General features: G+C 48.3%; 1 protein-coding gene across 1 annotated transcript in view; it reads left to right on the top strand.

Moving 5' to 3' along the window:
* Positions 1-6,697: 6,697 nt before the first annotated feature.
* EPHA10 (EPH receptor A10) overlaps positions 6,698-25,277 on the top strand; it is a 40,173-nt gene continuing 21,593 nt past the window's right edge. Inside the window, exons 1-5 of the mRNA XM_032641585.1 lie at positions 6,698-6,853; positions 9,122-9,186; positions 9,879-10,557; positions 15,816-15,971; positions 16,490-16,840. Coding sequence (XP_032497476.1) covers positions 6,748-6,853; positions 9,122-9,186; positions 9,879-10,557; positions 15,816-15,971; positions 16,490-16,840 — 1,357 coding nt within the window. The 5' untranslated portion in view covers positions 6,698-6,747. The remainder of the gene's footprint in view (positions 6,854-9,121; positions 9,187-9,878; positions 10,558-15,815; positions 15,972-16,489; positions 16,841-25,277) is intronic.

The raw sequence follows: 25,277 nt of genomic DNA, 5'->3' as shown, positions 1-25,277 counted from the left end.
ACTTCCTTTTGAGCTTATTTTCATTCTGCTTGAAAAATTCCCTCTAATATTTCTTTTAGTGTGGGTCTGTGGATGAATAACTTTTTTCAGATTTTGATTGTCTGAAAACTTATGTATTTTTCTTTCATTTTTGAATGATATTTTCACTGGGTATAGAATTTTAGATTAACAGTTATTTTCTTTCCACACTTTAAAGATAACATTCCATCATCTTCTGGATTTTAGCATTTATATTGTTGAGTCTGTTGTTAGTCTTAATGTTGCTCTTATGGAGGTAATATATCTTTCTTTCCTAATTGCTTTTAACACTTTTTCTTTGTTTTTCGTTTTCATCAGTTTTCCCATGAAGTGCTTAGATGTGATTTTCTTTGCATTTATCCTGCTTGGGATTGAGTATATGTCTTTCATCAGTCTTAGAAAATTTTTAACTACTCTATTGTCAAATATTACTTCTTTCCCATTTTCTCTCTCCTATCTTTCTAGGACTCTAATTTTTTGTATTTAGGCATTTTCATCATGTCCCATGTGTCTATCCCTCTCTTCTTTATATTTTTCATTCTTTTCTTTCAGTATGGATATTATATACTGATCTATCTTCCTGCTCCTTAATCCTAAAATGAGCCGTGTCTAATCTGATGTTAGGTCCATTTATTGTGTTAAATACATTATTGTATTTTTCAGTCCTAGGATTGCAATTGCATTCCTTTGTAGAATATCCAGGTTTGGAGATTACCTAGCACTCTACCACAATCCCAATGCAAAATCTTGTTGTTCTACACAGATCTGCCTCATTCAGTTAAATGAATGAAAAAAAAAATCTCAGTTTTGTTCAAGCCAGTTTTAGTTGGGTTTCCAGTTACATACAACTGAAAATTCTTAGCTGAAAGTGTTGAGATATCTCTCTTCATGATGCCAAGATTGTTGCAGCAGCTCCAGATGTCAAATGCAGACATGATTTAGAGAAGAAGTGGGATGTTGCCTCATGCATCTTTTTTTATTAGGAGGGAAAACACTTTCTAGAATCCCCAATCAGAAGACCTGGGTTGTATCACATGTCCATGCCTAAGGTGACCCTGACACGTTGGAATGGGATGAAAATGATTAGCCAGTAACAATCTTTGCTTATCCTTGAATTTGGTGAGAGGACCATCTTCTCTGAGCAAAGGACTACAGTACATGAACATCCAGACAAAACTGGGGCTTCCTCAGCAATTAAAAATATGAGAGGACAGGCTTCCCTGGTGGCGCAGTGGTTGGGAGTCCACCTGCCAATGCAGGGGACACGGGTTTGTGCCCCGGTCCGGGAAGATCCCACGTGCTGCGGAGCGGCTGGGCCCATGAGCCATGGCCACTGGGCCTGTGCGTCCGGAGCCTGTGCTCTGCAATGGGAGAGGCCACAACAGTGAGAGGCCCGCGTACAGCAAAAAAAAAAAAAAAAAAAAAAAAAATATATATATATATATATATATATGAGAGGAGCAAGGTCTTAGGTAGATAATGCTGCTTACCTCACTAACAGATACACATTTATTTTCTGTAAAAAGATGTGTGTGTGTGCACGTGCGTGTGTGTGCGTGTGTATAGAAAATATCAGGGAGGGTACGTATCAGTGCGTTAACATGGTTTAAATTTTGAAATGGGACTATATGGGATGGAATGAATGGATATTTTTACTTAAAATATTTTTATTAGTTTATGTTACTTTGGTCACTTAAATTTAAAAGGATGAAAATTCCCTGGCAGTCCAGTGGTTAGGACTTGGTGCTTTCACTGCCAGAGGCCCTGGTTTAGTCCCTGGTCAGGAAACTAAGATCCCACAAGCCATGCGGTGCAGCTAAAAATAAAGAAATAAATAAATAAATTTAAAAGGACTGCTTCAGTCTTAAAATGGGCTGCTCAGAAATGGAACTAGGATTTAAACAAAAAAACAGTCAGAAGCATATGTTGGTGGATCCCATTCCCGGATCTGGCCCCTAGTATGGCCACTCAGGTGCCAGTAACAGGTTTATCCTCACTGGGGATTTGGAGGCACAAGGCTCTCGGGACCTGATGCCATCAAATATTTAAACCATCCAACTTCCCTTCTCTCACACTCTCAAAGCAGGCTTCACATCATAAATTGGCTTCCTGTGCACATTTTCCTACAGGGGAAGAATTTGCTGGACATGGCAATGTGAGCATTCTGGTCCCTTTAGCAGTTGCATTTCTCATCGTATATTAATCCACTGGTTCTTTGGCTCAGATAGCAAGCTAAGAGCTGAGTTACTATGATCTGCTTCCCAACCCCCCCACCCCACCCCCAGCATATAGGCTCTCTCTTAATGCTGTTAAGGTGAAGTTTATGAGCTTGGACCAGGATGAATTCACAAAGGTAAATGTCACCTCTGAGGCCACTTGGCAGCTGGCTAGCCAGCTTGCCCTGATGACACTCCTGTCTCTTCAAGCACATCTCCTTCAGGCTCCTGTGCTTTCTAGCCACATTCATGTCAGCCAGCTGTCTCTTTCTTTACCCTTCATTCTGTCTTTTCCTCTATGACTGTCTCTCTAATTCTATTGCTTTCTCTTCCTATCTCACCACCTAATCTTCTTTTATCCTTTCCTTTCTTCTTTCTGTTTTTCACCTTAATTAACCATGGACTTGAATAATAAAATATACCAGAAATATGCACCAGGAACTGCACTGGGCCATACATATGAATATATTTTGACCTCACAGTAACTTTGAAAAGTGTTTTTATCTCTATTTTACAGAGGGGAAAGTAGAGGCTCATAAAAGCTAAGCAGATGTGTTTGATAAGTTAAAGTTTTACTGCTTAATTTTCAAAGTCAATAAATTTAATGTTTTATATTTGCTTTATCTTAGGCAAAAAAATTTGAACATTATTTTTGCCTGTGAGTCTATTGTCCTAGAAAAAAGATCACCTTAGCTCTGTTTATTTCTTTTTTAGGCTGGAGAGTGGGAGATGGAATGGAAGAGGAAAGAGACAAATTGGAGATGTTTCTTTGAGCAGCAGGGCTCCCCACTGCTTTTGGCACCCTTCCTCTCCTCTTTCTTGAGAGCAGGGCTTGGCCTTGATTTCTCTGGAGCAATCTTAGTCTTCTTCATGAAGGAGATGACCTTCTCTGTTCAGCCAGGACAAATGTACTTCCTGTATCTGTGCAAAAAGAATAGATCAAATTTTCAGCCACCAGCTATGTAACTTTCAATAACTTGGAGATGGAGGTTGCAGTAAAGTTGGATCTGCTCCCTGGAAGACCACTTCTCTATATTTGGATGTTGAACTAGACTTCTCAGCTCCAGCAGGTGTTTCCTCAGCATGCTGGAGGTAGTGAGGCAAAAGTAGAGAGAAGCATCCCTGCCATCATTACCTCATATGAGGTTTGAGAGGAGTAGAAGAGAAAACTGGAATTTTGGGGTTTTTTTAATGCTCAGAATTGAATTCAGTTTATTTTCTTTCATTATCAGCTTTAGAATTATTTCAAGAAATTGTGTATTATCCAAAAACATCACTTCAACATTATATCCTAATAAAGCACACCACTACTCTCTGTGATTAACCAAAATTACCTATGACAACTTACATGGCCTAATTTTAGAGGATCCCCAATCTCTTCTCTTCCATCTTATTCTGGTCAGGTACTTGTAATATAGTTTTATTATCACATTTCAGTTGTGAAACAATGAAATTTCCAAACAAATATCCCACAGAACTACTATTTCTCTAATTAAAATGTTACACTACTATGGTTGCTTCTCACATACAATATTTACCCCATATTCAAGTTTCTGATAAATCAACTGTAAGTTGAAATTCTGTTTCTGAGGCATTTCCCGGTATACTACGCAGTGCATTTGAAAAGATATTATATTGCATTTAGTCTATAATAATTATCTTTTAAGCGTCTCTATATAATTAACAACCATTCTAAAAGAAAGTGCAAATGAGGGAGAACAAAAACTGGGTTCCAGGCACCTACACTCTTATTCCAGGGAATAAGGCTGATTGTCTCCTGGAGACTCGAATATTTGGATCTTGGTTATAGGCTGGAGGGGCAGGCAGAGAATCAGCGCAGCAGCAGAGAAGTCCCAGGTCCGGTTGAAAATGGAGGCTCCAGACCCTGGTAGGTTCAGCACCACGGACAGAAACAAGACTGCCGCTGGCCCTCGGGCTCATAATTAAGCACCAAGGTCAGAACCCCCTGCAGCCCCACCACCACCACCCCCAGCCCCGCGCTTGCTATTCCAGGGAGGAATCTAACCTGGTCCCTGGTTGACTGGCCCCTAGCACTTAAAGTTCGCAATAAACCACAGTTTAGTTTCCATCTAAAGCCCTCCAGAATTTCTACACTGAGGTGTCTATTCCGCAGCCTCCTGGTGAGAATAGAGTTGCCTTGGAGCAACTCTTATTAAGATCCGGCTGATTTGCATATATCCGCATACACTGGGGCTTCTCCGTTCTGCTTTTATTATAAATGAATTGTTCAAACGAAGAAAGAGAAGGTTTATTTCACTCCTTCTTTTCCTCTTCTTTCCCTTATTCCTCAATCTGGTGATTTCCCCGAGGGTCTCAATCTGGTGATTTCCCCGAGGTACCTGCAGGTAGGTGTGTGTTGTAGGAGAGGGTGGGAACCAGACCATCCTATGTGGTTTTCCCCAGATAACTTCCCTCATCTGCTTGCCTTCTGAATGATCCTTGTGAGAATCATAGGGAGTCTGCATTTTGTTTTAGCAAATGGTCAGAACCTCTGGGCTGAAGTCCCTGGAGCTCAGGGACTGAAGAAACCATGGCTGGAGACTTAGAGACTCCAAAGAGGAAGGGACCCCGTTTTGAAGAGAGGGATGAGGGGTGGTTGAGTGAGGACTCCTTTTGAAATGAAAGGAGTCCTGGGTCTCCAAGCAGCGTCTAAAAATACCGTCTCCCAGCGCTGGGGGAAGGGGGAGGGGAAAATCGAGCGTGCGGAGAATAAAGATGGGAAGGAGGTGGGAGTGTAAGAGCCCTTCTTCAGGTAGATCTGATTTCAGAGCCTCCGCCTGCATTCAAGAGCCAGCAGGATGCCACATCTCCTTCTGCTTCCTCAGCGAGCTTCAGTCTTCTGCTGTGTCCGAGCCTCAGTCCCTCCTGATGACCTTTCTTTCTATGGGCAAAGGAGCTCAATTCCTCCCAGTCACTATTCCTATTGCTGCTGTCCAGCGACTATGTCTGTGAGCGAGCAAGTGTGCTTATACACGTACCACACACACACACACACACACACACACACACAGAAGTGACATATGAAAGTGCCTTGTAAATGACCAGTGCTCCATGATGCCAGAAATTTTCATTCGATTTGGTGCTCAGAGAGGTATGGATTGTGGTAGAGACAGTGTGATTTACCCAGGTATCCTCAGCACAGAGCATGGCACCCAGTAACTGTTGGCTGAAGAGGGGTGGAATATATATATACAAGATGCACAGACATCCAGGCCATGCAGGACTCACATTCATTCTCAAGGTTTCTCTGGCTACTATAGCCTCTAGAGGAGAGGGGTTGCGTCCCCCAAGAAAAGAGCTCTGAAAAGCCACAGGGTGGGTGGAGCTTTCTCCGCTCAAGTTCAGTCCAGATGGTGGCGCTAGACAGCCGCCTCCCTCATCCTGGAGGGCCCCAGCCCTTCCCAGCATCAATGCCTTAAACCCTCAGCTAGCACGTAAATGACCTTCACTAGATAGAGGTCGTGCTCCACGTTTCCTTTGGCTTCTTCAGCGCTGGGTGAACCCTGCGAGGATTGCTCCTCCTCTCGCTGATGCCTGGGAGTCCGGCCGCTGCGCTCCTCGCCAGTCCCCTGGGGCGGGCGGAGGGGGATTATGGTGGGGGGGACTCCAGGCTCTTAGCAGGCTGGGGAAAGAGGTGGTTGTGGAGAGCGCTGCCTGTGTCCTGGCAGCAGGAGCAGGAACCTGAGGAACCGGTCGTTCACGCAAAATCTATCACCGCTCGTCCTGGCGTCCACATGGTTTCGCAGCCTCGGAAGAGCTGCTGGTAGGGTGGGACTCTGTCTGCCACTTTACTCTCCTTTCTCGAGTAGCTCTCGAGGTCGAGCTTGGCCTCTTCCTCCAGCCGCTGAGTGTGTGTGTGTGTGTGTGTGTGTGTGTGTGTGTGTGAAGAGGGCGGGGAGAAAGGGGGCGGGGTGGAGCCACGAGATAAGAGAAGCCGCAGACACTGGAAGAAACCGAGGGCTGGGAGATAGAGGAGCTTCCCAGAGCTTGGGGTCAGGATACCAGGCTTCAAAACCTCCTGCAAGTCCTAGGTACAAGGGGTCTTCCAGGTTAGCTCTGAGGCTGCAAGTGTCGTTGCCTCCCAGAGGTTCGCTCCTCCTTAAGCCGCGCCCACATCGCCTACTTCTCAGGAATGAGAGGCTAAGGTTCAGCGCTCTGGGCCACCAACGTCAGCTCATCCCCCTCCCCATGAGCCTAAACGGCTCTCAGCGCTGCCCCACCCCCACGGTTTGGAGACTGGCGGGACCCCTTCCTTCCCCCGCCTCCAATTCGCTGATCCGCCCCTGGCCTCTGAAACTCCACCCCTCCACCTTCTGCTGGCGGGGATTGGTGGACTTCCCGCGGCAGTGCATAATGCTTGGTCCCCATGGATGATGGTCACCGGCGAGATCCCGCCCCCCCGCCGGCGCTGGGGTCTTGGGGGCACTGCTCAGCGGTGCTGGGGCTGGCGCGGCTCGAGCCGCCGCCGCACTGACAGCCCGGTCTGCGGACCATGGAGACCGGCGTCGGCCCACATCCGCTGCGCCTGTTCATCTGCCTGATGCCGCTCTGTCTCGCCTTGCTTTTGGGACCAGGGAGGCCCGGGACCGCCGAGGAAGGTGAGGAGACTGGCGGCTGTTCTTGGAGCCTGGGATGCCAAAATACAGGAGGCTGGAGAGCAGGGGTGCTGGGAGAAGGAGTCGTATGGAGAGACTGGAGTCGGTATTGGGGTTTGAAGCAAGCGGGCAGCGGGAAGCAAAGAACTGGAGACGCGGAGGGAAAGGTGGCTAAACAACGGAGAAGAGAGGAGCATTGAGGAGCTCGGGGACTGGAGACCTGGGAGGCTGGGGAAGAAAGAGACCAGGAACCGTGGGAGCCAGAGGCGGCGGTTCAGGGGCCGGTGAGACGGACAGGCTGAGCAATTGGATGTGGGAGGTGTGGGGGCAGGGAGATGCGGAGGTGAGATCAGAGTACGGGGAGACGGGATGGAGCCCGAACGGCGGGGGCCTAGGGGACCACTGCGTGGCGAACAGGAGGTAGAGCGCTGGTCTACCCGAACGGCGGGGGCGCGGGGTCTGGAGGCGAGGGTGGCGAGGCGCGGGTGGGGGCCGGGGTGTGTCTGGGTCCGGGAGCTGCCCGACGTGCTGACCAGGAAGCTGTCCGCAGTGCTGATTTTGAAGCGTAGACTAACCAGCGCTATCCGAGTTGCCGGGTTTGGGGCTGCCCACTGGACCAGAGCCCGCATCTTGCCTAGATTTGGGGGAGGTGTACCCTCAGTTGAATCCAGAGGCGTAATATCCAGGTGCAGAATCCGGAGGAGCTGGAATCTGAGGCGTTGGCCTCGGGGTTGGTCGGGGCGCTGGATCTCTGATGCTTTCCAATATGCAATTCTGATGTGCTGTAAGTTACACCGAAATCGGGAAGCTGTCAGCGGTCGTGCCCATTGTCGCTGACGCGTCTGGGACCAACACACTTAAAGGCCTCACCTTGGAGCCCCACCCCCTTGCTTACGCTCCAGATGAGGAATCTTCCAAGATTTGGGGATGACCTGGGCTCCTGTCTCTGAGTTGCTGCTGTGCTGTCCAAACCAGTGCTTCTTGGGACCGATGCTGAGAGCGGAATCCAGACTGCTGGTCAGATGCCTCCTGGGGGAAGAAAGTGACTTCAAGCCTCTCTGGTATAGAAGGGGCCATGGCTTTATATATTAAAGGAACCCTGACAGTCTTCCAAAAGGCAGTAGAGGTGACAGCCCCTGGGAAAGGGGCTGGCTGAGGAGATGAGAGGTTTTTATCTCTGTTGCTGCCGGCAGGGTCTCTCTACTTCGTTTTCCCCAGAGGCCTTGGGAGTCAAACTGAAAAGGTTCAAGTCTTTTCCATCCCTGGTGACCCCAGACCTCAGAAGAACCCCCAAGTATGAGTGAATTCAGGGATGTATACAGGAATCCTTTGATATGCTCACTTTCTCCCTCTTCTCGACACTCAGTTATAATTTAGGGAACCTGGGAAGGAGCGGGGGATCACTGATCCCCCATTTAAAAGCCAGTCTTATGGTACTTGTCATGGATTCTGTGCCAGGCTGAATAATGACTCCCCAAATATTTCCATATCCTAATCCCCAGAATCTGCGTGTATTATCATAAATGGCAATAGACTTTGCAGATGTGGTTAAGGATCTTGAGTTGGAGAGATTACCCTGGGTTATATGGGTGGCCCAGTTGTCATCACAATGGTCTTTATAAGAGGGACACAGGGGCAGTCAGAATCAGAGGAGAAGGCAATGTGATGACAGAAGCAGAGATTGGAATGGTGTGTTTTGAAGATGGAGGAAGGGGTCACAAGCCAAGGAATCCAGGTGTGGCCACTAGAAGCTGAAGAAGGTAAGGAAATGGATTCTCCCCGTTGAGCCTCCAGTGTTGCCGACACCCTCGCTTTAGACCAGTGAGACCGATTTTCAACTTCTGACACCCAGAACTGTAAGAGAATAGTTTTGTTGTTTTAAGCCACTGTTTGTGGTAATTTGTCACAGCAGCCACAGGAAGCTAATACAGGCTCCCTCCCTAATCATCGTGGCTACTTTTATTTAGACTAGAGCTACTCACACTTCCTCGTGGGGAGGTATGGAGTGGAAAACCCGTGTCTGTGTCCTTCACCACATTCTCTGTTTCCTCAGTTAGCATTTTTTTTTTTTTTTTTTTTTTTGGCTGCGCTGCGAAGCTTAGTTGCCCCACCAGGAATTGAACCTGGGCCCTCGGCAGTGAAAACACAGAGTCCTAACCACTGGACCGCCAGGGAATTCCCTCCATTAGCAAATTTAAAGTGAACTCGCCAAAGAATCTCATACTCCTGAACTTCTGGCTTTCTGACACTTCTGTTCTCCCCTCTCTCTAGTCACCCTCCTGGATTCCAAAGCCTCCCAGGCTGATCTGGGCTGGACTGCACTGCCGAGTAATGGGGTAAGTGTAAACCTTTCCGTCCCTGTCCCAAGGAGCCTCTGGTGGTCCAGGATTCAGTCCCTTTATCTCCCCATGGTTACATCAGATCGAAATGGTCCTCAGGGCATGTGGTCTCCAGCAGCCCTGGCTTCAAGCCAGAGCGACCTATTAGAAAACGTTGAGTCTTCAGTCAAACAGAAAAAGCAAGAAGACAACTGACTGTGTCTAGGAACAGAAACGTGGCATCTGGATGGAGCCAGTGCTGGATGGTGCCTTGCAACCAATAGATCCAGCAAACAGTGCTGTTGATTGATAGATTGACAGAACAAGCAAGACTTGGAATACTAAAAGAGGCTTGGAAACTTGCGGTAGTGGTGGGGAGATGTGGCAGTGTGACAGCAGTTTGGTGTTGTGGAAAGGCACTGGTGGAGAGCCAGGAGACTCCTTTCCTAGCTCTGCTACTAACCCGACGTGTATATCCACTCAAGTCACCATTCTCTGGAGCCTCAGTTTCCCCGTCAGTTGGACTCAGTTGTCTCCAATGTTTCTCCCAGCTCTGCGTCTTATAATTTCAGGGTTGTGTATAGAGAAGGAGGGGAGAAGAGAATGCCAAATGATGGGGAAAGGGGGTTTCAGCCCGAGTCACCGCCAGGGCTCGACCTCTTGGGGGCGCCTTGGCTCTGAGCTGCCCACATCTTTGTTCTCCTCCCCAGTGGGAGGAGATCAGCGGCGTGGACGAGCACGACCGTCCCATCCGCACCTACCAGGTGTGCAACGTGCTGGAGCCCAACCAGGACAATTGGTTGCAGACTGGCTGGATCAGCCGCGGGCGCGGGCAGCGCATCTTCGTGGAGCTGCAGTTCACACTGCGCGACTGCAGCAGCATCCCTGGAGCCGCCGGCACTTGCAAGGAGACTTTCAACGTCTACTATCTGGAAACCGAGGCCGATCTGGGCCGTGGGCATCCCCGCCCAGGCGGCAGCCGGCCCCGCAAGATCGACACGATCGCGGCGGACGAGAGCTTCACGCAGGGCGACCTGGGCGAGCGCAAGATGAAGCTGAACACAGAGGTGCGAGAGATCGGTCCGCTGAGCCGGCGGGGTTTCCACCTGGCCTTCCAGGACGTGGGCGCATGCGTGGCTCTGGTCTCTGTGCGCGTCTACTACAAGCAGTGCCGCGCTACAGTGCGGGGTCTGGCGGCGTTCCCAGCCACCGCAGCCGAGAGCGCATTCTCCACGCTGGTGGAGGTGACCGGAACGTGCGTGGCGCACTCAGAAGGGGAGCCCGGCAGCCCCCCGCGCATGCACTGCGGCGCCGATGGTGAGTGGCTTGTGCCCGTGGGCCGCTGCAGCTGCAGTGCGGGATTCCAGGAACGTGGTGACATCTGTGAAGGTATCCAGCGCACTGGGGGGTGTGGTGTGGGAGTGTAGCGCGCAGGTGGCAGTTGGGAGAGAGAGTGTCCTAGATGAAAGAGGCAGGGTGGGGAGCGGGGAAGCCACGGGATGTGGAGCCGGGAGTCCAGACATTTTGCGGTGCTTCCAGTGGGTCCAGCCAGAATCGGTGGGTGAAGTTAATGGGAGGTGAATTTGACTCCATATAAGGGGGCATCAGGACCTATATTTTAGGCACCATGATAAGCACCTCACACGGGCCTTCTCATTTATTCACAGCAATAAAGTCATCATTATTCCTATTTTGCAGATGAGGAAACAGAGGATCAGAGAGATTAACACCTCACTTGCACTTAGGAAGTGGGGAACTGGGATTTGAATCCAGATTTGCCCAACTCTCCAGTTCTTTCTACTACGCCATGCTGCCTCCCCTGTGCATAAGGAAGAATGTTATAGTAGGCCAACTCTATTAGCTAGGGGGCTAGTGGAGTTGGTTGCATTATACGGAGTGAGCTCCCTGTCACCGACAATATGCAAGTCAGAGGCTGCAGGGGAATTCTTTTTTAATTTTCTTTAAATTAATCAATTAATTAATTTATTTATTTTTGGCTGCATTGGGTCTTTGTTGCTGCGCTCGGGCTTTCTTTAGTTGCAGTGAGCAGGCGCTACTCTTTTTTTTTTTTTTTTTAAAATATTTATTATTTATTTGGTTGCGCCAGGTCTTAGCTGCAGCAGGCAGGCTCCTTAGTTGCGGCTCCAGGTCTCCTTAGTTGCGGCATGCATGTGGGATCTAGTTCCCTGACCAGGGAATGAACCTGGGCCCCCTGCATTGGGAGCGTGGAGTCTTATCAACTGCGCCACCAGGGAAGTCCCCTAGCAGGCGCTACTCTTCGTTGCAGTGCGCGGGCCTCTCACTGCGGTGGCCTCTCCCACTGCGGAGCATGGGCTCCAGGCTCGCGGGCTTCAGTAGTTGTGGCTCATGGGCTCCAGAGCGCAGGCCCAGCAGTCGTGGTGCACGGGCCTAGTTGCTCTGCGGCATGTGGCATCTTCCCAGACCAGGGCTCAAACTCGTGTCCTCTGCACTGGCAGGCAGACTCGTAACCACTGCACCACCAGGGAAGCCCAAGCAGGGGGATTCTTGAGCTGGAGAGAGAGACTGGGAGGTTGCACTGGGTGACTACTAAGATCCCGCCCAACTCTCTGAACTAGAATCACTGCACCCCCTGGGGCAGAGCCTCCATGTTGGGGGTCCTTTTGGACTCTCTGGTCTGTGGGGCACCAGGAACAGATCTCTCCTTCTCTCTCCTATCTGCATCTGGAGGACTGAACGGACTGGGGTAGAGAATGCAGGACGTGGATGGACATATCAGATTGACGGTGTCCATGGTATGTTCAAGTGGAGGTAGCTAGAAAGTGGGTCTGGAGCTCAGCAACAGAGAGATAGATGTGACTTGAAGCTACAGGTGTGGTTGGGACAGACCAGGGAGAATGTGTGGGGTATGAAGCAAGAGGGCCAATGATGAACTCTCACAGAACAGCACTATACAGGGGGAAGTGGAAGAAATGGAGGCCGTAAAAAAGACTGCAAGGCAGTGATCAGAGGCTGGGGGAGAGTGTGATTTCATGGCAGCCAAGGGCGATGGAGGTACCCAGGAACGAATGGCCTGCAGTGTTGGTGAGCAGTCAGATAAGGCGAGGATTGGCCAGTGTCTGCCTGGTGGCCCTGGTAAGAGCAGTGTCAGCTGAGTGATGGAGAGAGCAACCAGCTGCAGTGGGTTGAAGGACGAAGGCAGCTGAGGAGCTAGAGTCGGGGACCGTAAACACTCTCTGGAGGCTGTGTTTGAAAGGGGAGGAGAGGGCCTGGTGTCTTGAGGAGGACATTCGGTGGAGAGAGAATTTTTACTGTAGATGTGAGCCTTGTTTACACATGAGGGAGGAGCCAGTGGGGTACCAAGTGGGGGGTGGTGGGAGCAGTAGGCCTCAGGGGAAGAAGTATTTTATTACCGATGTGGATCAGAATGGCTGACACATGCTGCTAACAAAAAGCAGACCACGTTTTAGTCAGTTTCATTCTTTTCAAATACTCTACAGACAGTGCCCTACTGCCCGCACCCTAAATGGACTGCTTTTATGGCTCCGCTCCCTGTACCGTAACCAGGAAGAGCTAGTAGAGAAGGGAATTACCAACTGATGGCCTCTCTTCCCGCTGTGAGGTAGGAGAAGGGCATCTGTACCAGTGTACAGTAGAATCCTGGTCTGCCTTATTCACTGCTGTAGCTTCAGAGCCTAGAACAGCACCTGGCTCATATTCGATGCTAAAAAATTGTTGAATGACTGGATCAGGTGTTGGAGGAGGGGGTTTGGATACACCCTCTGGGCAATGAGAGGGACACACACACACACACACACCCAGGAGCCCAATCCCACTTCTGACTTTGGCTGAGACCAGACAAAGGCCATTTGTAATGGCATCAACTCTGCCTTGGGGAGTATGGAGGTGGGGAGGATGCCAGGGAAAGCTTCACAAGGGAGGTGTTATTTTGAACTAGGATTTGGAGGAACATAGTAGTTCACCAGAAGAGAAGGGGTGTAAGATTACAGGACAAGATCCAGAGGTGTGAAAGGAAAAGTTCAGTACGGATGGGTGGGGTGGCTGGCATTGGGGAGCTGTGGGAGGGTTTCAAGAAGGGAAGGAAACGGGCTTCCCTGGTGGCACAGTGGTTGAGAGTCCGCCTGCCAATGCAGGGGACATGGGTTCGTGCCCCGGTCTGGGAAGATCCCACATGCCGCGGAGCGGCTGGGCCCGTGAGCCATGGCCGCTGAGCCTGTGCGTCCAGAGCCTGTGCTCCACAACGGGCGAGGCCACAACAGTGAGAGGCCCGCGTACCGCAAAAAAAAAAAAAAAAAAAAAAAAAAAAGGGAAGGAAATGATCAGATTTGTATTTAGAAAGGGAAGACCCTGCAAGTGCCTTCTGCAGCTATTATAGAGCCCTCTCTAAAGGCAGATGGATGTGGAGGCTTCTCTTTTTAGTGACCATGACTCTTGTTCCTTCTCTCCCAGCCACCAGAGGAATTATTGAAAGACTTGGGGTTTCCCTTGAGGGAAAAATCAGAGTGTATGACTCATGTCTTCAAATCTCTGTAGGACTGCCCTGGAGCAGAGGGACCCAAGCAGACATGCTAAGCTCTACAGGGCACATCAATCCTCTGCAATGAGGTGGCATGAGGTGGGTTACAGGCAGGGAGGCTGCTTTGGACTCAACATAAAGGAAGCACTTTCTAACTGCCAGCATTGTTCAGCAGAGGCGGCCTCAGAGGGAGGTTGGCTCCCCATTACCAAGTATCTGAGCAAAGACTGTGGCTACTGCTAGGAAAGCTGCTGGAGGGTGGGCCAGTGGGAGTTGAACTAGACAACCCCTGAAATTCTGACTCCGAAAGAGGCAGGGGCCGGGAGTCAGGAGTCACTTCCTGAGTCTGCCCCTCAATACAACCTCTTTTAAGCAGAGCCTCTCCAAGTAGAAATAAGCAATGCTGTCTCTGATGGGACCACCCATCTCTAGGACCCCAGACACCCACATACACACGGAGAAAAGGAGCCTCCCACATTCTTTCCCTCCTGCGGTGAGGACCCTACCCCCCTACCCTGCTCCTGCTCCCGCAAACAGATCCCTCTCTTATTTCACAATGGAGGTGGGCAGGCCATGCTTATTATTCTCATTTGACTGATGGTTTCTCAAGGCCAGAGAGGCACAGGAAGTGGCAGAGCTAACACCGGAACCCAGGTCTCCTGAGTCCCAGCCCGGGTGGCTGTTGCCCATTAGACCACGATGTTAGCTAGCTCTGTGCTTCATTCTGAAGGCAGACTTCCAAAGCCTCCTGGGCTTTGGAGACCCTGCCCAAAGCTGCCCAAAGCCCAGGACTCTAGGCAACATGGACGCCCCTCCCCCGCAAACCTAAGCCTTCCAGATAATGGGAACACTCAACCCTCTGCCCTCTCCTCCCAGACAGGGAAAGTTCTGAAAGTTCTTCCCAAGTGCTATAGTCTGCATCCCTTCTTCTGTACTATGTCTTCTTGGGGCTGGAGAGCAGCCAGTCTTCCACAAGCAGCTAAACCAGAGGAGAGGGATAGAGAAGTCCTGGCGGGGGCAGGGAACCAGGTGAGGACCACCCAAGCTCTGAGAGGAGGGCCAAGAGCCATTGCTTCCCTCCCTGGCCCAGCTGGTGAGGAATATTTTAAAGTGGGTGCTTAGCTGTTTCCACTTCAGGCCTGAGTTGGAGGAAAAGTGATTACTACCATTATTGTATAATTGTTGTCTGTACTGGGCTAAGCAGTTTGCATGTTTTATCTCAATCTTCCAAGCACCTTTTTGAGGTAGGTATTCTATACAAGGCTCAGAGAGGTCACCAACTTGCCCAAGGCCACACAGCAAATAAGTGGTGCGACTCAGCTGCAAACCCAGGTTGTTTAGATATAAAAGCCTTTGCTCTTAACCATTGACTTCTGGGGGAGGTGAGAGAAGCAAAATAACTGAGGAGGTGCCAAGGCTAGAACCAGGGAACTTTCACTGTCCCTCTCCTCTCTCCACCTGGCTGGCTCCACTTTCAAATGGGAACCAAGTGCGTCAGTAGAGGATTTATGATGCATTAGCCCCCAAATAGTGGAGGTGGGAGGAAGCTCTGACAAGTGTGTGTGTTTGTGTGCGTCAGAGTTTTTGTCTCTGTAACTGGGAGTGTGTGGGTATCTGTCCTTGGGTAACTGTGGGACACCCCTTCGAGGCCTCTCTCTTCTGTCCTCACATCAAAACCGGAAAGTTTGGTTCCTTTTCTCCCAGTGGGCGTTAGGGCAGTGTGGTGTGGTCTCTCAAACCAGTCGGCTTTGGCTGGAATCCCTCCACTCACTAGCTGTGGGACATTGGGCAAGTTACTTAGCCTCTCTGAGCCTTAGCTTCCCCATTTAAAAAATGAGGATAAAGCACATACCTCACAGGTCGTTATGAGCATTTAATGAATTACTGAAAGAGAAACATTGCAGTGTCTGCACGTTAAGCGCTTACTAAGGGTTAAGTAATACTGCGTTGGTCAGTCACGAGCTGCCACCCCCGGGGCGGTGCTGGAGTAGCTGAGACCCCCGCCCCCCACTTCCCCATCACAATTCGAGGAGATAAGGCCCACCACAGTGGGGGCAGTCAGGAAAGCGTGGGGGGGGGGGGAGCCAGAAGCTGTGGCGGAGCCCCCTCCTCACGCAGTTCCTCCCCGCAGCCTGTCCCCCAGGGTTTTACAAGGTGTCCCCGCGGCGGCCCCTTTGCTCGCCGTGCCCGGAGCACAGCCGGGCCCTGGAAAACGCGTCCACGTTCTGCGTGTGCCAGGACAGCTACGCGCGCTCGCCCAGCGACCCGCCCTCGGCGTCCTGCACCCGTGAGTCCCCCTCCTGAATGCCTTCCGGATGGTGGGTGGGGCGGTCCATAAGGGCGTAATCGAGGCGTTGTGAGGGCAGGGGTTCCACACTCGGGGGCGCCAGGGCGCACGTGGGGGCCAGCGACGCAGACGGCAGAGTGGAGGGAGGGGAGCCTGGGGCGGTGATGGGGGCCGGGGCCCGGGTTTGGAAGAAGCAGGACAACAGAGACAGTCCAGACGGAGGGATGAGGTTAGGCTTGTTGGGGGATCACCGTGTGCGCCGCCTACAACCATCCCCGCCCTCACCTCTCCCAACTTTCCAGCCAGGCGGGGGACTCCCGCCCCTCACACTCTGCTGGGTCCCCAGATCCCCAACCTCATCCCCTCACCGACATCCTCCCACCCCATCCCTGACCGCGCCCCACCCCCACATCCCGCCCCTCACTGCTCCACGCCCCCGTCCCTCCCCCTCACTGCCCCCGCCCCCATCCCGCCCTTCCTCCCCCCGCCCCTGACGGCGCCCGCCTCTGTGCCCCCAGGGCCGCCGTCGGCGCCGCGGGACTTGCAGTACAGCTTGAGCCGCTCGCCGCTGGCGCTGCGGCTGCGCTGGCTGCCTCCGGCCGACTCGGGCGGCCGCTCGGACGTCACCTACTCGCTGCTGTGCCTGCGCTGCGGCCGCGAGGGCCCGGCGGGCGCCTGCGAGCCGTGCGGGCCGCGCGTGGCCTTCGTGCCGCGCCAGGCGGGGCTGCGGGAGCGCGCCGCCACACTGCTGCATCTGCGGCCCGGCGCGCGCTACACCGTGCGCGTAGCCGCGCTCAACGGAGTGTCGGGTCCGGAGGCCGCCGCGGGAACCACCTACGCGCAGGTCACCGTCTCCACCGGTGCCGGGGGTAAGGCCTTACGCACCCCGCGCGCCCGCCCGTCCAGCCCACCGCGAGCATCCCCACAGCCCGCAGCCACCCCGGATAAACTGCGATCGCTGGTCTTAAACAAAAATCCCCGACCCTGGCGACCCCCCATCGAGGTCAGCCCCCTTCCCGAAGGCCACGGAGGAGAGATTGAGGATACAGGTGACTCTGTGCCTCTGGGCCAGAGAGGTTATGAGTGTTAGTGATTCTGCGGGAGCCAGTGCGTGCTCCTTTTCCTGACCTCGCGGAAAGCCTATGCCCCACATCCAACTCTGCAGTTGCCTTGCCTCTCGTTTCCCGGCAAAAGGGGTGGAAGGTTCCTCAATCTTTTGCCCTCCCTTCTCGGAAATTTCAGTGGGAACCAGAATCATACCTCCTTCTTTCCTGTCTTAGAAAGAGGGACCCTGTGTGTATCCCTCTGACTTCGTCCCTCGGCCTCTGCAAGGGTTTTGCTGCATTGTCACCCTCTTTCATAGTCCTGGAAAAGAGCAAGGAAGCACGGAGGGTCAGACTGTCAGGGGCGATAGAATTCACTGGTCAACACATAAGTCACATTTCGGAGTCTGGAATTGAGATGAATAAATGAAGACCTACAATCCTTTTATACTACATCTTCCTCATTCTTGACATTTACTTTTGATTTGTCTCACTCAGCTTCAAGTAATCCTTCAAGTATCCTTTGCAAGAAAGATAAGTGAGTGAGTGGTATGGTCTTTTCATATCTGAGAAGATATGTTCCGTTTGTGACTCTGCTTCCCCGTCTGATGGCAGTCGTATTGCAGAATAGTCTGAGGCCAGGGTAATCATTGTTTTGTAGGTGACTTGAATATGAATGTGTACACACATGGATGTTTGTATAATTCTTAGGCTACTGGTGAAAGTAAACTTTAACCAATATTGACCTCTTTTCATTGCGTTTGGCTAGAACACAGTAAAACTTTGGATCTGCATACCTTTTTTTATTCCTGGAAAATTTTTTTTCCGTTTTTATTTCCAGTTATTACTTTGACTAGAACTTCTGATAACTCTGATTTCTCTCTTAAGACTCTTTCTAAACCTTGAGTTGTACGTCCATTTTCTGATTCTCAAATCTTGTCGCTTCCTTTATCATTTTCAGCCCTTAATCCATTTCCTCTGCCTTTTGGGAGAGATTTCCCAACTTGCCTGATTTTCTGGAACAACAGTTTGTTGTTTTTTTTTTACTATCTCTATTATGATTTAACATTTGCTATTGCATTTATATTTTTAAAATTTCAGAATAGAAAAAGAAAATGAGCACCCATAATCCTATTATCCAGAGATATACAACTACTAATATCTTGGAGTATATCCTTCCACATTTTTTTCTATTTCTATATCCATACCTAGAACTATCTACTATAAAACCCCTTTTGTATAATATACGTAACACAAATTTTTATCTGGTATTTCCTGATAATAATCCTGTTTTGATATAGATGGATTTAAAAATCATGTTAAGGAAATACTCTTCTGTTTCCATTTTGTTAATAAAAATACTTTCACTGATTGAGTGCGGCTCTGTGTTTGGCACTGTGCAATATGATTTTCTACATTAATTCATTTAAATCGAATGATAATCATCTTTCAGATGGTGAAACTGAAGTCTGAGACGCCAAGTGAATTATCCAAAGTCAGCCAGCTAGTAGTCGAGACCCATCTTTGAACTCAGGTCTGTCTAATACCAAAGCCCTGCTTTTAGCCCCTTGGCCGTATAATGCTTTCACTTTTTACTGAACTTTTCAGAAAAATCAGCAATGGATGTTAATTTTACAAAATGCTTCTTGAGCATCTTTCAAGATGACCACGATTTTTTGTCTTTGACCTTTCGATACGATGAATTCTATTAATGGATTTTTTCAGTGTGAGTTCTTTTTGCCTTCCTAGATTATACCCTACTGCCGATGACTGTATTATTCTTTTAATATTTGCTGAATTAATTTGCTTATATTTTAATATTTTTTCCATCTACCTTTATAAGAGAGAGTAGTTTTTTTTTTTTTAATTTATTTATTTATGGCCGTGTTGGGTCTTCGTTTCTGTGCGAGGGCTTTCTCTAGTTGTGGCAAGCGGGGGCCACTCCTCACAGCGGTGCGCGGGCCCCTCACTATCGCGGCCTCTCCCGTTGCGGAGCACAGGCTCCAGATGCGCAGGCTCAGCGGCCATGGCTCACGGGCCCGGCGGCTCCGCGGCATGCGGGATCCCCCCAGACCAGGTCTCGAACCCGTGTCCCCTGCACCGGCAGGCAGACTCTCAACCACTGCGCCACCAGGGAAGCCCCCGAGAGTGGTTTTTTTTTAAATTATTGTGTTCTTTGTCAAGTTTTAGCATTTTGGGCTGGCTTTGAAAAAGGCATCAGGAATAATCTCGTCTTTTTCTCTGTTCTGGGACAGTTTAAATAGCATAATTATCATTCTTTGAAGGCATGCAAAACTGCCTGGGAAACTGTACCTTGCTGATGTTCTCAATCTTTTCTATAACTTCTTCTTGAATCAGTTTTGTTAATCTGTACTTTCATAGAAAATCTTTTGATTATCTTTTTCTAATTTATTAGCCCAGAAACGCTTATTTAAAAACTTTCCATAGTATCTGGAGTTAACTCTACTTTCTCTTTCTTCATATTGTGTCCTGTGATGTCTTTTTTAGAATTATTCTGGTTAGAAGTTTATTTTATTGGTTATGACAAATAACCAGCTCTTGAACTATCAATTCCACTGCTCTTTACTTTTGTCACTTATTTTATGATTTTATCTTTATTACTACCATCCTTCTGATTTCCTGAAGTCTTTTTCTAGGTGAGTTCAGTGCTTAGTTGTTTTTTTTAAAAATATTTATTTATGTATTTGCCGGTGCCAGGTCTTAGTTGCAGCACATGGGATCTTTGTTGCTGCAGGCAGGATCTTCATTGCAGCATGCAGACTTAGTTGCAGTACGCGGGATATTTAGTTGTGGCGTGCATGTGGGATCTAGTTCCCTGACCAGGGATCGAACCCTGCATTGGGAGCACGGAGTCTTAACTGCTGGACCACCAGTGAAGTCCCAGTGCTTAGTTTTTATATTATAGTTTTAATATTTTAAGCCTATGAAATTTCCTCTAAGAATAGCTTTGGTCACATCCAGTATGTTTTTATACATAATATATCACATTGTTCATGTTGTCATTTTCTTTGTAGATATAATTCACATACCATAAAATTTCACTTACCTTTTAAAGTGTACAATTCAGTCATTTTTCCTAGCAGCTATCACAAACTCTCTAATTCCAGAACATTTTCATCATCCCCCAAAGAAACCCATTAACAGTCACTTCCCATTCCTCCCACCCCCTCCAGCCCCTAATAACTACTAATCTACTCTCTGTTTCTATGGATTTGCCTATTCTGGGCATTTTATATACATGGAATTATACAGTATGTGGACTTTTACGTCTGTCTTTTTTCACTTAGCATAATGTTTTCACGGTTTGTCCATGTTGTAATATGTATCAGTATGCCATTCCTTTTATGGCTGACTAATGTTCCATTGTATGGATATACCACAATTTTGTGTATTCATTCATCAGTTTATGGACTTTGGACTGTTTCTGCTTTTTGGCTATTAGAGTAATGGTGCTATGAACATTCATGTACAAGTTTTTGTGGAAACAGGTTTTCAGTCCTCTTGGGTATATACTTAGGAGTGGAATTGCTAGGTCATATGATGTCATAGACTGAATTGTCTCTCCCAGGTTCATATGTTGAAGCCTTAACCCCCAGTGTGACTGTATTTGGAGATAGGGCCTTTAAGGAAATAATTAAGGTTAATGAGATCATAAGGGCGAGGCCCTAATCCCAAGGACTAGTGTCCTTACGAGAAGAGGAACAGACACCAGAGCTCATTTGCTCTCTTTGTGCATACACAGAGGAAAAGACAGGTGAGGACACAGCAAGAAGGTGGCTGTCTGCAAGTCAGGAAGAGAGCCCTCACTAGAATACAAACATGAATCTGCAAAGCATCGTCTGGGATTTCTAGCCTTTAGAACTGTGAGAAAATACATTTTTGTTGTTTAAGCCACCCAGTCTACAGTATCTTGTTATGGCAGCCTGAGCTGACCAATACATATGGAAACTTTTTTATCTTTTTGAGGAGCTGCTGAACTTTTTGAGGAATTGCCAGACTATCTTCCAAAGCAACTCTACCTTTTTACATTCCCACCAGCAAATGTACAAGGCTTCCAGTTTCTCCACCTCCTCACCAACACTTGTTTGTCTTGCTGATTTTAGCCATCCTAGTGGATATGAAATGGTATCTCACTGCAGTTTCAGTTTACATTTCCATAATGACTAATGATGTTGAACCTCTTTTCATGTGCTGGGTTTTCTTTTTGTCATTGAGTTATAAGAGGTTTTTTGTCTAATCTGTATATTCTGTATACCTTTGTATTACTTTCCTAGGGCTGCTAAAACAAAGTACCCAAAATTAGATGGCTTAAAACAAAGGAAATTTCTTGTTCTTCACTTCTGGAAGCTAGAAGTTTGAAATCAAGGTGTCAGCTGGGCCATGCTTTCTCTGCTCTAGCCTCTGGTGTTTGCTGGCAGTCCTTGGCCTTCTGTGGTTTGTAGATGCATCACTCCAGTCACATGGCCCTCTTTTGCCTGTGTGTCTCCACATCATCTTCTCTCTATGAGAGTCCCTCTCTGTGTCTAAATTTCCCCCCATTCAGAAGAACACCAGTCACATTGGATTAGGGCCCACCCAGATGACTTCATGTTGACTTGATTACCTCTGTGAAGACCATATTTCCAAGTAAAGTCATATTCTAGAGGTACTGGGGGTTAGGACCTCAAAATATCTTTTTGGAGGGACACAGTTCAACACATAATGACCATTATGATACATGGTTTGCTAATGTTTTCTCCTACTCTGTGGGTTGCCACTCACTTTTTTTTCCAAAGGAGATGTAATTGACATATAACGTGATATTAATTTCAGGTATACAACTTAATGATTTGATATTTGTATATATTGTAAAATGATCACAATAAGTCTAGATCATCCACAGCCACACATAGTTATAAGAACTCTTAAGATCTACTCTCTTAGCAATTGTTTTTTTTTTTTGGCCACACTGCACGGTTTGCAGGATCTTAGTTCCCTGACCAGGGATTGAACCCGGGTCTTTGGCAGTGAATATGTGGAGTCCTAACCACTGGACCGTCAGGGAAGTCCCAGCAATTTTCAAATATACAATATAGTATTATTAGCTATAGTCACCATGCTGTACATTACATCTCCAGGACTTATTTATTTTATAACAGGAAGTTTATGCCTTTTGACCACCTTCACCCATTTTTTTTTTCCTTTCCTTTTTGCGGCACGTGGGCCTCTCACTGCTGTGGCCTCTCCCGTTGCGGAGCACAGGCTCCGGACGCGCAGGCTCAGCGGCCATGGCTCACGGGCCCAGCCGCTCCGCGGCATGTGGGATCTTCCCGGACCGGGGCACGAACCTGTGTCCCCTGCATTGGCAGGCGGACTCTCAGCCACTGAGCCACCAGGGAACCCCATGACTCTTTTTGAATTATGGTTTTCTCAGGGTATATGCCCCGTAGTGGTATTGCTGGGTCATATGGTAGTTCTATTTTTAGTTTTGTTTTTTTTTTAATTAATTAATTAATTTTTGGCTGTGTTGGGTCTTCGTTTCTGTACGAGGGCTTTCTCCAGTTGCGGCAGGCGGAGGCCACTCTTCATCGCGGTGCGCGGACCTCTCATTATCGCGGCCTCTCTTGTTGCGGAGCACAGGCTCCAGACGCGCAGGCTCAGTAGTTGTGGCTCACAGGCCTAGTTGTTCCGCGGCATGTGGGATCTTCCCAGAGCAGGGCTCGAACCCGTGTCCCCTGCACTGGCAGGCAGATTCTCAACCACTGCACCACCAGGGAAGCCCTATTTTTAGTTTTTTAAGAAACCTCCATACTGTTCTCCACAGTGGCTGTATCAATTTACATTCCCACCAACAGTGCAAGAGTGTTCCCTTTTCTCCACACCCTCTCCACCATTTATTGTTTCTAGATTTTTTGATGATGGCCATTCTGACTGGTGTGAGGTGATCCCTCATTGTAGTTTTGAGTTGCATTTCTCTAATGATTAACCTTCACCCATTTTGCCCACCTCTCACCTCCACCTATGGCAGCCACCTGTCTTTCACTTTCTTAGTAGTGTCCTTTGAAGCTCAGAGTTTTAAATTTTGATCAAGTCCAGTTTATTTTTCTTTAGTTGCTTGTGTTTTTGGTTTCATATCTAAGAAACCATTGCCTAAATCAAGGTCATGAAGACTTACACCTGTGTTTTCTTCTAGTATTGTAGTTTCGACTAAAATTATTTTATTTAATTTATTTATTTTTAAATTTATTTTTGGCTGCGTTGGGTCTTTGTTACTGCACACGGGCTTTCTCTAGTTGCAGCGAGCAGGGGCTACTGTTTGTTGCAGTGCGTGGCCTTCTCATTGCAGTGGCTTCTCTTGTTGTGGAGCACAGGCTCTAGGCATGCAGGCTTCAGTAGTTGTGGCACACAGGCTCAGTAGTTGTGGCTCGCGGGCTCTAGAGTGCAGGCTTAGTAGTTGTGGTGCACAGGCTTAGTTGCTCCACGGCATGTGGGATCTTCCCGAACCAGGGCTTGAACCCATGTCACCTGCATTGGCAGGCGGATTCTTAACCATTGCGCCACCAGGGAAGTCCCCAATGTTTACTTTTTAAAGTAACTATTGTGGTTTTCTTTGAGGGCTAAGGTATGGTAAACATTTTAACTATTCTGTGGCTACATTGAAGCAATGCGTATTATTTTTATACTGCAGTGTTCTCTCTCTCCCTCTCCATCTCCATATATATTAAGTACTATATTATTTAATTCTTCTATTTCCTTCTTATTGTCTACTTGATGTTCCAAGGACTAAGAGGTTTAACTCTCCCGTTCTGCTTGTAATTTTGTTAAATTCCTTATATTTGTAATGACTTTTAAATATTTTGATTTTGCTAATGCATTTTTAGTTTCCCTACACGCCTTTCTCACTTTCTCCACTTTTATCTCATCTCATCCTGTTTCTTTTTCTTCTCCATCTGTTTTCTCTTCGTGGCCTTCTGCTCCTATTTCAGAAGGCTGTGTTTTCTTTCATCTTCTTCAAGATGCCAAACAGCCTCCTTACTTGTTCTTCTAACTGTCATATTAATCGCTCTTAAAGATCTGCTCCTCCTGAGTCTTCATTTTTTAAAAATATTTATTTATTTATTTTTGGCTGCTTTGGGTCTTCGTTGCTGTGTGTGGGCTTTCTCTAGTATGGCAAGCGGGGGCTAGTCTTCATTGCGGTGCGCGGGCTTCTCATTGCGGTGGCTTCTCTTTGCTGCGGAGCATGGGATCTAGGTGTGCGGGCTTCAGTAGTTGTGGCGTGCAAGCTCAGTAGTTGTGGCTCGCGGGCTCTAGAGCGCAGGCTCAGTAGTTGGGGCGCACGGGCTTAGTTGCTCCGTGGCATGTGGGATCTTCCCGGACCAGGGTTCGAACCTGTGTGCCCTGCATTGGCAGGCAGATTCTTAACCACTGCACCACCAGGGAAGTCCCCTCCTGAGTCTTTAGAGTAATACTTTTTTTTGCTTATTCAGAAATATTTTTTCATATGCCCAATTTCTTAGTGTTTTCTGTTTACTTGTTCTCGAACAAGGAACTAGCTGATGTTTGCCAAAAAACCCAAAAACCAAAACAAGATATATGAATTGTCCTTTTTACGGGTTTGTGAGGCTTTCAGCTGCAAGTAACAATACGTCTCAGTGCGAATGACATTTGACTGAAATGACTTATTAGCTTACCTAAGAAGAGGGGAATTAGAGCTTGGTTAATTCAGCAGCTCAACAGTGTCCTCAAGGACCCAGGTTCTTTCTTTCACTCCACTCTGCCATCCTTATAACATAGGCTGGCTCCCTTATGGTGTCAAGTTGGATGCAGCTGCTCCAGACATCATCATATCCTTACCATCCAGGGCAGAAAAAGAACTGTTTCTTCCTTGTTGGTATCTTTTTTTATTTTAAGTTGTGACTCTATTCCTTTATTTCTTTTTTCTTAATAGATCTTTATTGGAGTATAATTGCTTCACAATACTGCGTTAGTTTCTGTTGCACAGCGAAGTGAATCAGCCATACGCATACACGTGTCCCCGTATCCCGTCCCTCTTGAGCCTCCCTCCCATTCTCCCTATCCCACCCCTCTAGGTCATCGCAAAGTACCGAGCCCATCTCCTTTGTGCTATGCTGATGCTTCCCACCAGCCAGCTATTTTACATCCGGTAGTGTATATATGTCGATGCTACTCTCATTTTGCCCCAGCTTCACTCTCCCACCCCATGTCCTCAGTTGCAGGGCAGGAATAAAGATGTAGACATAGA

This window comes from Phocoena sinus, chromosome 1 (assembly GCF_008692025.1).
Source record: "Phocoena sinus isolate mPhoSin1 chromosome 1, mPhoSin1.pri, whole genome shotgun sequence".
Classification (NCBI taxonomy): Eukaryota; Metazoa; Chordata; class Mammalia; order Artiodactyla; family Phocoenidae; genus Phocoena; species Phocoena sinus.
The sequence above is the reverse complement of the archived record's forward strand: the minus strand, read 5'-3'. Positions and strand labels throughout refer to the sequence as shown.